Below are 12,193 nucleotides of genomic sequence, written 5' to 3' on the forward strand. Positions count from 1 at the left end.
ATTAAATCGTCAAAATTAAGAGGTTAGGGAAAATTAGAATTGGTTTTAGCCTAATATCAGATTTAGTGGGCAAATGGTGTTATAAAAATTTAAACCATATCGGTTGGATTTAAATAATAAATTTGCGTGTGCATCAATTAAGTAGTAGTATTATCATTATATGATCAGGAATGATTTAATACATTAAGATAACCAATTAACCCTTGTTTTAATTAGCGACAAGTTGATTTAGGAAATTGAGCTAGCTAACTAATCCGTGATACTAACTAATCTCCACCAAATAAAGTCGCTCATTCAAGTTGGTTAATTAACCCAACCTTAGTAAACAAATTTATTTACATCCTAGATAAGACAAAACTCTAATAAAGTTATTATAATGTAGGATATATTGCGAGTTCATGTTGTCAAAAAAAAAATTTGTTGTTCCATTTTTTTGTGCCCGAAAGTTGGGCATGACACCCAACTAGAGCCACTATTGATACCTTCAAATTCAGGAGAATTTTTCAATGGAAATGTGAAAATATCATTAAGGCATATATATACATCCCTTCAAAAGCCTTTGCAGATACCTTTTGGTTTTAAAAGTGCATTCAAATCAACCTTTGGTGGGTTTTATTTTTTCTTAGTGACTTACTCAACCGGTGGGCCTTTTAAGTTCCGCACCCTGGAGGGTCCTATGTCATCATGTCGATCGACCTCATGTTTGAAATCTTCTATTCAACCGGTCAGCTTCCCATATTTTCTAAGTGTGGATATCAATCCTTAGAATAATCCTTTGCTATAAATGGCCCTTGGGCCCTTTCACAATATTAAACCCTCAGCTTTAAGTATGTGTTAATCTTGGTTCTTGGGTTCATACCCCCACCCCTGCATCATTTTCACTAGCCTCAAAAGTTTTATGTGTGTGTGAAGTAGAAATGACCTATCATTAAGTGATACTTGTATCCCCCCATGAAAAATTCAAGATTTGCGAAAGGCCTGCGAGTATGTGGAGAGTGAAACATTTTCGCTGACATCCCCACATATTTTTCCTATGGGTTTAGATGTTATACGAGTGTGTACAATTATTTGATGGTTGGCATTACCTTCACCCACACCCCCATAGGATAATTAGTTGGGCTTGATTTTGACCATGAGTATGTGGGGGATGAAGAAGGATGACACAAAGTGGTCCCAATATGATGATTTGGTGTATGTGTGGACTAGTAAGGGGTTCTAGCTCAACTTTTATGGCAAAACAAAGATGTTCATTTGACAAGGGGTTAAACAAGAAACTTGTTATCATATTTCACCATGCTAGACAATGGAATGCTGACGAAGACAATGTCAAACCCTTTTGACTCTATCAAATACATAGAGGGATTGGTAGATAGGATTCAAAAGAATCACATGCAAGAAAATTGACAAGGAAATAAGTTGAAGATGTGAGTTTTATGATCGGAAAGCGAGGAGATCATAATGAATCTCTTGTAGAAGATCATCAATAGTTAGGATAATTAGATGACTTTATGTGTGAGAAAAATATCTATGTATTAGGCATTGATGTCTTATTTCTAATAAAAAATAATTGAATTTCAATATATATAGAACAAGTTATGTTTTCAAACGTACACCTATGTCTAAATTATAATTATTTAAATTTCAAAACTTAATAAAATAAAAAATATTCAACATATCACTATCAAACCAACTGCATGTAGTGGGTATTGATGTTACAAACCAAAATTTGAAAGAATTGAGTTTTTATAATTTATAGAAAAAAAGATATGCATTTCGGGATGCACACCACTCTTACAAAATATTGTTTGCTATAAAAAACTACTTTTTGAGAGAGATGGAAAAATCAATACAATTTTCTTCAAAAAAAATTGAAAAAAATATATTTAGAATGTGTTGACAAGGTGTTACAAATCACTAGTTTACATCATCTTCAAACTCTTAATAGTTTAAAAGTTATAGGTGTCTGAAAGTGAAGGTTTTTATCAAAATGTTCACCTAAGTGTCAAAGTTGGCCAAAAAGTGGGAACTAGTATTGTGAGTTCACCCTTTACCTCATTATCCAACATTTTTTCTCTCAAGAAGTGATACCGAAAGGATATATGCTTTTCTCTAGAATGTTGTACCAGATTCTTGGAACTATTTATTGCAGTAGTGTTATCACACATGATAGAGATAGGCTCATTGAATGTTACACCAATATCCTTCAAATTCTACTTCATCCACAATATTTCAGTGCAACATGAAGATGTTGCAATATATTCTACTTCAAATGTAGATAAAGAGGCAAAATCTGTCATCAACACTTCTAGCCCAATCAGCATCAATATAAGTTGTTAGAATGAAATATAAATTTTTAGGGTACCACAAACCAAATTCTTTTATTCCTTTTAGATATTTGAAAATTCTTTTTATTGCACAACATGTGATTGCTTCGGTTCTTATTGAAATCTAGCCGCCAAACAAACTACATACATGATATCTAGTCTAGTAGCAATCAAATATAACAGTCCTTCAATCATTGATCTATACTAACTTGCATCTGCTTTAGGGTACTTATCATCTATTTTCATTTTGTATCTGATGGTCATAGGTGCGCACACTAGTTTGGAGTTCTCCAACCCAAACTTCTTCAACAATTCCTCAATGTATTTAGACTAAGAAATAAAAATTCTTTTGTCATTTTGATTTACTTGCAAACCAAAAAAGAAATTTAACTCACCAATCATGGACATAGTAAATTCCTTTTGCATCTCATTAACAAATTTTCTACACATACTTTCATTTCTTCTAAAAATTATGTCATCAACATACACTACAACAATTAAAATTTTAACTGAATTGGTTTTGAAATATAAATTGTTGTCAGCCAAGCCCTTCTGAAAACCTTGATCAATCAAGTATTTATCTAGCCTTCCATACCAATCTCTAGGTTCTTGTTCAAATTCATACAGAGCCTTCCTCAATATGTAAACAATGTTCAAATCATCTTTCAACTTAAATCCTTCTGGTTGTTCAATGCAAACTTTACTTCTTTCAATTCTCCATTTAAAAATCTCAATTTCACATCCATCTGATAAACTTTGAAGTCCTTAAAATTTGCAAAAGCCAAAAACATCTTGATTGCCTCCATCTGAGCAATCGAGACACATGTCTCCTCAAAACTAGTGCTTTCAATCTAAGTATAACCTTTGTTAACCTACCTTTATTTATTTCTCACAACCTTTCTAGATCTTCATCAATCTTGTTCTAGAATACCCACTTTGTTCCAATCACATTCTTATATGTCAGTCTATTAACTAATTCCCATGTTTGATTCTTCTCAATTTGATTAATCTCTTCTTTCATTTTCTTCATCTAATTTTGATAACCTTTGAACCTAACAAAACCATCATCACACTTCTCAAGTTTTACAAACTTACTCTTGTCACCAATCATACGATTTGAACATACACTAACAATCAGCCATTCATTTCTATCTCTTCTAGAATGTAAAGGAGTAGCAATAGTCTTAGGAATATCAATTTTAGGTATATCTCTTTCTACCAAAAACAAGCAATCACCTTCTTCATAATCTGATTCATCATCTGAAATACTAGCATCATCATTGACATAATAGGCTCTCTTATTAAATTTTTATTTACCTTCTCTAAATTTTTATCTTGAACTCTTTTCTGGATACCTAGTAGCAATATGACCAATCTTTCCACATCTAAAACATTTAAGAGGTAACACACATTTGTATTTGTTGGTGCCTTTCTTCAGTTTCCTCACAAAGTTTACTTCCATCTCATCTAAACTTTCATCTTTTGGATCTTCCTCAAATGCTTTAAAGGCAAATTTAGCCTTAGCTTTGTGTTTTCCAAACTTCCTTATCTCAAATGTTGATAGAGTACCATACAAACGCTCTCTAGTAAACTTCTTCAGATCATAGGAACTTTCTTCAATAGATGAGATCTTGTCACTGTAGATTTCCGATAGGGACTTTAGAATCTTCTCAATTATATCTTCATCTGTCAAGGTGTTGCCAAGTTCTCTGATTTGATTTACTGCACTATCAAACTTATGAAAGTAGCTAGTTATGTTCTCTCCTTCCACTTAGTTGTTAGCTTCTTTGATAATTTGACTCTGTCATTTCCTTCATAGATATCTCTCAACTTTTCCTAAACCTCATAAGCAATATTGAATGAAATAACCTTTGTCAATTCAATCTTAGATAAAGCATTAAATATAGCATACCTTGCTTTTTCATTCTCTTCATAATCTTGAATCTCATCAAAAGTGGTAAGACCAGTTAACAGTTGAACATATTTAGTTTCCACTACTTTCCAAGTGTTGTATCCCAAAGATATGAAGCAACCTCTCATCTTCACTTTCTAGAAACTATAGTCAGATCCCTCAAAGATAGGAATAGTCAATTTATGTGCCATCGAATCAGGATCTACCTTAAGTGGTTAAGCTCTTCTCCAAGGAAACAAAGCTTTGATACCAATTGTTGAATATATGAGCAACTAAGAGGGGGATTGAATCAATTGATAACTTAATTAATTTCTTTATTCTTTTCACATCCATACCAACTAACAAAATTAACTGAGATAGATATAGAATGTAAACATAAACATACAATAGATTACACAATGATCGCTAGATATAATGTGGAAAACCTCAGGAGGGAAAAACCATAGAGAATGTTAGTTCTCAATATAAAACATTGATCAAGGTGACACTGGTTAAGGTGGTTTTTACAAAGGGTGGCTCACTGTCAGAATGCTCACTACAAGAGGGCTCATTGACCATATAAAGGCTCACTATCAAAGAAAGAGAGAAAGATAGAAAGAATTTGCTACTAAAACACAATCTGCAAAACTAGACTCCTTCTGGTACCTAAATACCAACACACTTCAGACAACATAAACAATCAGATCCTTCCATCTCAATCTCACATCTCTTGAATAACAATGTTGCACTTTTTCTCATACCAAACACAATAAGATCATCCTCATATATATAGTGTCTTTCGAGAAGCATAATCTTCCAAGTCAGCCAAGACAAAGATCTAAAATTGGTCAACACTAAACATTCTAGTGGTGGGAAGAAATGAGAAGTAGACCATACCGCAACACACATCAATGGTCAGATCAACACATTACATCCATTACAAATTTCAGACCTAAATCATAACTCACATGCTACATCGATGATGCTACTCATCCTCAAATTTTGGACTTAATCCAGACCCAAAAATCATTACCTAATGCATCAAAAAATGGGAATGGAAACAAGATATACATGAATACAATCGATCAACACCATATCCAATAAAAAATATATATCTGGATCACCAACAACACATCAGATCTATCAACACATATTTCGAAGCATCATAGATTCTGAGAACACATATTTCGAATCACCAACACTAAGAACATTAATGAAAACCATTATGTTGACATCAATGACAACCAAACATAATCATCAACAACATATTACGCTGGCCATACACGGTGAGTTTTTAAAATGACAATCAAGGTCAATAAAAAATTAATAAAAAAATTATTACAGAAAAATATACTCATCAATATTTAGTGTATTAGAGATCATTTCCCATGAGGGTTTAAAAAAATAAATTATTTGTGTCAAAAAGTGGTGTCCGTACACATGAATGGTATGTTCCTAAAACATGCATTTTTAAAAAGTGGTTTTTAGAAATCCCTTATGGAAGTCAATTTATATTATCTGAGTATTAAAATAAATTAAATATTTGAAAGGTAGACTCTGAGTGCTACATTTCTTAGTACTAACTTTTTCCAAGATTCAAAATCTAGGTGCTTCAATTTTTTAGGTCAAATGTTGTAAAATTTAAAAATCGGAGAAAACACTTCCACTTTTTGGCCAAAAAGTGGACTCAACTTCTTGCATTGACCCATTAAGTACTTTATTGAATAAATTTCTTCAAATTATGAAAAAAATAGAATTATAACTCACATTCAACACATAAAGTGGCCCCAAGAACGTTGACTGCCAATGATGCATATATACTTCTAGGTTCTCCTAGGTGCACCACACACATGAACATTATAAACATTATGCTAGGTGTACAACACCCAATTTCTAAAATATATTGTGTCAATAAAGACAATAGATAAATATTGTACTATATTTATTTGGAGTATTTTTTGCAATTTGACCATTAGAGTAATTCACAATATACCATTTTTAGTTACTTGGTCTCTTATACCAATTTATTTTACACACTAGAGTGTATACTAATAGTTTTAAATCCAAGATTGAATGCAACTTCTTTTGTCATCCATTATTCAGGCTTATATACAACAATGTCTAGGCTAATATGTAGAGTAGATGAATATTATTGTTACACAAACATATTGAATCAAGAGAAATTTAACCCCATATAGAGATTGAAAGCAAATAAATAATATGTTCCTGGTCAAATTACTATCCTCTTTTCTTCTTATTTAGTGGACAGCAATTAACATAATGAAGGAAACACTGAAAGATAATGTCTACAACTCACCAATCCAAGTGTGAATTGAAGCTACAAATTGTTCCTACCATCATGCTTAGCCTTCAAAAACCCTTCTTATCTTACGAAAAAGCTATTTGACCCTATTCCACATGTTCTCCCTTACTTTATGCTAAAATGTTGCTATATAGAGGTCTTGGTGGTTTGGGTTCGCACTACATGCCATTATGGCCCCATAACCTATAGATTTGATGGCAAATGATTTGTCACCATGCCTCCTTAATGGTAGTCGCCATCATTCCACATACTTGCACCATTATCATTTAATTCAAGTTGTCTCACTTCTTGAAGAAGGGTGCAAATCCATCAATGGTTGCCTTGCTTCCTTACTAAGTTGCTAGTGGAAAGTACTATGACCTAACTAAGTTTACTTTATTTCATTTATTTTCTTTTTCCATTTTAAGAATATATACACATGTTCATAATTGCCATAATTGACAATTTTATACATTAATTAAATTAAGATCTTACGGTCAATCTGCGTTTATAAGTTACAATTAGTTTTGTCTATGCAGATATTAGAATGTATGGTTGATCAAATTTATTAATTAATTAAAGATAAAAATAACTTTTATATTCTGATTTATTTTGATCTTTAAATCAACTAACAAATCCGATTAACGTGGCATTATGATCCCTACATGGAAACTGTTGCTATGCTTTTTTATTTTTTTGGGTGTGTTTTTCTATAGAACCAAAGTGTTTGTAGTATCTGTAGATTAACAATGAAATTGCAATCACCTCTGTTTTTTGTTCACAACCACAATATAAAAAGTCACTGGCATCACCCATTTTCAGTAGATCAAAAATACTCGGCTGTCACCCATTATCAGCATTAAAGAAGATTAGGCCTAATTCACCGCTTTTATTCACCTCTGGGGTCTGTAAAATATGCAGAGATAAAACATACCATGAGAAGAGTACGGCTACAACTGAAATGGGCTTGTAACACTTGTCAAATAATATTTGTTTGTTTAGAAAATTGTTAAGTTTATCCAGTTTTTAAATGAGTACCATTTTCATTTTATTTTTATAATATTTCAAGGTGCTCTACATACATACATGCGTAATTCTGCCTCACTGAACCGTTAACAATGAATGAGATTTCATGTTGTCTGAGCCCATTCTTTTATATTTACTTGATGCTGTGTTCATAAAAAAAGCATTATCTTTTTGAATTAGAGTGCACAAAGGTGAGAGCATAGGGCTTAATCATTTGCTAAGCTGGATGGATTCCTTTCAGTTTTATATCACAAAATTTATGTCGCAGGACTGTGAAGTCCTGAAGGTACACAGAGATAAAACTAAATTAAGCATTTTATCATTGGCAGGGCTAGGCTGATTTCTCCCTGCATTTAATATCTGTACAAAATAGATAGCTAATAAATACCACTCCAAATAATTAGTTAATATTTTTCTCCTCCTAATAACTACAAACAATTAATGGATGAAATTTTTATTTTATTTTGTTCTCTTCCAGCGTAATGAGTCTTTCTCATTGTAAGAAATTCTAGAAATCATGATCTAGGTTCCAATTCACTTATTGAGATTTCATTCCCAGAAGTAGTTATAGGGATGAAGCTAATACTGGTCATGCTTACATACGCAGGTCTCGTTGGATCTAGTAACGGTACAGAGTTGCTGGATATCATTGTACAAACACTAGATATCATTGGACGGCTGTCGGGATTAGCCTGGGTACACAGAAGTCCAATGTGAATGCATCTTATCACTTGCTCTTCTGGGCAGTTTCCCACCAACATGATACCCACAATTTTGAGAGCATGCCCTCCTTTGAATAGTCTCCATGCCTGCATCACACGTCACCTTTCATAAAGATTTAATCTCTTATCTTAATAATGGTTAATTGAGGAATCCAATTTCTTACCCATTCTAATAGTCCCAGGCTCTGCTTTTCTTTTGAAATATCTATGTCTATATTCTTTCGTCCACTTACTATCTCTAGCAGTAAAACTCCAAAACTATAAACGTCAACTTTTACAGACAGTTGCCCTCCCATGGCATATTCTGGAGCCATGTAACCACTGCACGCATCAAAACAATCCTTTCTTAAATGTTCATTATGTTGCAGTTTTAGTTAGTTAAAATCCAGCTCAGGAGGATATGTTCATATTTACTTGAAGAACACACACACAAAAGAAAAGGTTGGGGCATTCTTACTAGGTTCCTGCAACTCTTGATTGGATTTCGGTTTCATTGTCAGAAAAAAGTTTAGCTAAGCCAAAGTCGGCTAACTTAGGATTCAGATTCTCATCAAGCAAAATATTGCCTGCTTTGATGTCTCTGTGTATGATTCGAAGCTGCGAATCCTCGTGAAGGTATAGAAGGCCACGAGCAATTCCAATAATGATATTAAACCGCTTTTGCCAATCGAACGTTCTGCAACTTTTCTGGGTCTGTTCTCGTTTCCATTTTAAAAGAAAAATATCAAGTCACAGTAATTTTAGCAATTGTTAATTTGGTAACAAAGAAATGACTCACCGAACAGAAAGTTGTCAAGGCTTTTGTTGGGCATATACTCATAGACAAGCATTCTTTCGCTTTCTTCGCTGCAACATCCAAGCAAATTCACAAGGTTTCTGTGTTGAATATTTGCCACCAGTTCCACTTCATTCATAAATTCTCTTCTTCCCTGTGCAGATCTCGCAGACAGCTTTTTCACTGCTATCTCCTTTCCGTATGTGGTCATTCCCTTAGAATTTAAACAACCCACATCTGTTTTAAGGAAATTCTTAAACGAAATGTGATTGGTATCCAAGCAAGTATAGTCTTCATTAATTCATACCTTATAAACCGGGCCAAAGCCTCCCTCTCCAAGCATGTTGTTATCACTAAAATTGTCTGTTGCTTCAATCAAATCTTCTAAGCTGAAAGTAATTTGCTCTTTCGTAAACAGCCTCCTTTCTGAACATTTTCATATAAAAGACTTATGTTAAACTAGTTATTACGGAGAGAAAATTACAGGACAATAAATTAGAAAATCTAAAGTATCACCTTCGTTCTGCATCTCAATGGTTGCTGGGTTCCTCAAAACTGTAGATTTAGCTTTTCTTAGCATTAGCAAGGAACAGGCAACGAGGACTACTATGAAACCTATAGTAATCCCCAATATCATAGGTAAACTTCGTGATGACAAGGCAGAAGAATTTCCAAAATTAATCTTTCTATATCATCTTGCATTAACTTCACAATCGAATAATCTACAAACATAAAAAAAAATTCAAAAATAAATATCAAATATATAATTTTAGTATTATTCTGGAACATAAATATTATTGAACGAAATTGAAGATGTCGGAATCCTTTTGGGCATCCAAATATATCGTACAAAAATATTAAAGAGAATCAATGAAGAAGACATATACTAAGCGGTCCGAGATACATACTTGATTTTGCCTGAGCTGAGTCAAAAAATGAATACAACTCATATCTCACCGTGCAGCTACCTGACATAACCTGAGCTCCTTGTTGTGAAGAATACCACTGTTCGAGCGTTTGCCTAGCTGAGGACAAACAGGATTTACAATTCACCATTGACAAAACCCTGAAGGACTGAACTAGACCGTACACCTTATGGGAAGTTGAGTAGTTGGCTGACCCCACAGCGTATCCGTTATTTGCAGGATCGAGAGCTCGAGCGGATAAATTGGAGAGAAGAGTAGGGGTCGTGGACAAGAAACCCTGCACATTGGTGTTCAGACGCTTGCCGTTATTCTGTTAGAATAAACACAATATACTACGGTGCTGGTAGTAAATATTAATTATAGACTTTTCCAGAATTCTCCAGCCAGCATATGTTTCCTCTTCTAGATTTTTTCTAGAACTCTCTTTCTTTTCACAGTCTGCTGATAAAATCAGAATGTTCTGGAGGTCTGCACACAGACTTTAAATACAGCAGTCTCCCTTAACATTTGCAAGGTAATGTGTATGAATATAACAGCATACTGTTGTAAAATATATGAATTTATTTTTAGTGTTGTAATACTCTGTTTTCTTCACTGCAAACTCTTTTGTCTGTTAATATGGTATCAGAGCAGATCTAAATCTTGGGCTGTGATAATGGAGTTTTGTAGTATGAATTTTTAATTCTGCAGGTTCTGATTTGGGTGTGAGCAACATTAGCAATTTCTGGAAGCAAGTGAATGATACTGCATCAAAAAGGGAAGAATACAAACACAAGAAATTGGTGAGAAATTTTCAGTTTTTTTTAATCTGGGTATTAAAGATTTTTGAAGTGGGTTGCATTCTCATCCAAAAAGGAGGGAATTTAACAATGGATTCTCTTGGTATCTCTCTTCCTACAATTAAATTGAATGGAAAATATTATTATGATTGGGTATCTCATATTGAAATTATTCTAACCCTTCAAAATTGTTATGAGATTGTTATTGGCAGTGAACAAAGACCAACAAATCCTGGAATAGATCAAGAAAATTGGGATAAAAGGGATAAAAAGGCAGCAGCACTAATCAAGCTTACACTTTCTGAGGAAGTTTTTCCAGAAGTTCGTAATGAAAGGAGTGGAGTTAAAGTATGGGACATTTTAAAAAATCTATATCAAAATTCAGGTGATGTATGGATTTTATCTCTCACCACAAAATTATACAACATGAAATTATCAAGCTCACAGGAGTTAGTTTCACATTTAAGTAAGTTAAAAGAAAAGAAAAATGAGCTAGCCTCTCTTGGAAAGGATGTAGATGATAAGGATTTTGTCCAAATATTATTACAAATTCTTCCAGGATCTTATCAATCATTTATAAGAGGATTGGATACTGCAGATAAATTAAAAAGTATTAAGTCTGAAGAGCTATGTGCTAAATTAGTGCAAGAAGAAAAACGTCAAATTAAGGAAAGAGAAACATTTAGTGATGAATCTCAAGCATTCATAATGAAAGGAAAACAATGGTATAAAAAGTCACAAGATAATCAATCCAAAGAAAGGAATTGGAAGAATGAAATTAAAAGTATGTCATCTACAGATTACAATAGAAGTAAATGGAAGTGTCATTATTGTGGAAAAATGGGTCACAAAGCAAATGAATGTTTTAAAAGGAATAGAGATACAGAGAAGAAGACAAATAAGTTTACTAAATTTGTTGATTCTAAAAGAAATGCTTTTTGTGTTGCACTTAAAGAAAACAATTCTTTTAAGGATGATTGGGTTATTGATTCTGGTGCTACACAACACATGTCTCATAATAAGGAACAATTTGAATTAGTAAGTGAAAGTAGTGTAGAAAAAATATATTTGGGAAATAACAGTGCTTTGGAAGTTAAAGGGACTAGAAATGTCAAAGTTGATAATGGTGTATTCAAAAATGTGAAGTTAGTTCCTGAATTGAAAACAAATCTACTTTTTGTATCTCAAATTGCAAATCAAGGGTATAAAATAGAGTTCTACAATGACAAATGTTTAATCAAAGATGTGAATGATAATTATAGAGTGACTGCAATTGGTAAAATGGAGAATGGATTATATAAGTTTCAAGAATTCACTTCTAACAAAAGAGATGAGAATGTGTGTGCTATTGCCCAATATGATGATATAAGCAGGTTATGGCATGAGCGATTGGGACATGTTAACTATCAAAGCCTCAAGCTTATGGAGAAACTACATATGGTGCATGG

The 12,193-nt window shown here is 33.2% G+C and overlaps 1 protein-coding gene across 1 annotated transcript; it reads right to left on the bottom strand.

The window, feature by feature from the left end:
* Positions 1-7,800: 7,800 nt before the first annotated feature.
* LOC131061076 (cysteine-rich receptor-like protein kinase 44) lies at positions 7,801-9,777 on the bottom strand. Its single transcript, XM_057994581.2, has 6 exons — positions 9,557-9,777; positions 9,348-9,466; positions 9,044-9,254; positions 8,723-8,958; positions 8,430-8,586; positions 7,801-8,352 (listed from the first exon to the last, which is right to left on the bottom strand). The coding sequence occupies exons 3-6, from the start codon at positions 9,083-9,085 to the stop codon at positions 8,059-8,061; spliced, it is 729 nt and encodes a 242-aa protein (XP_057850564.2). The 5' UTR covers positions 9,086-9,254; positions 9,348-9,466; positions 9,557-9,777; the 3' UTR covers positions 7,801-8,058.
* Between the last annotated feature and the right edge of the window lie 2,416 nt (positions 9,778-12,193).

The sequence above is a fragment of the Cryptomeria japonica genome, chromosome 4 (assembly GCF_030272615.1).
Source record: "Cryptomeria japonica chromosome 4, Sugi_1.0, whole genome shotgun sequence".
Lineage (NCBI taxonomy): Eukaryota > Viridiplantae > Streptophyta > Pinopsida > Cupressales > Cupressaceae > Cryptomeria > Cryptomeria japonica.

Coding starts and splice junctions, on each gene's coding strand:
- LOC131061076 (XM_057994581.2), bottom strand. CDS start 9,085: ATGAGTATATGCCCAACAAAAGCCTTGACAACTTTCTGTTCG. Junction 8,959..9,043: donor CCTTGACAACTTTCTGTTCG/GTGAGTCATTTC, acceptor AAACGAGAACAG/ACCCAGAAAAGTTGCAGAAC. Junction 8,587..8,722: donor TCAAGAGTTGCAGGAACCTA/GTAAGAATGCCC, acceptor TGATGCGTGCAG/TGGTTACATGGCTCCAGAAT.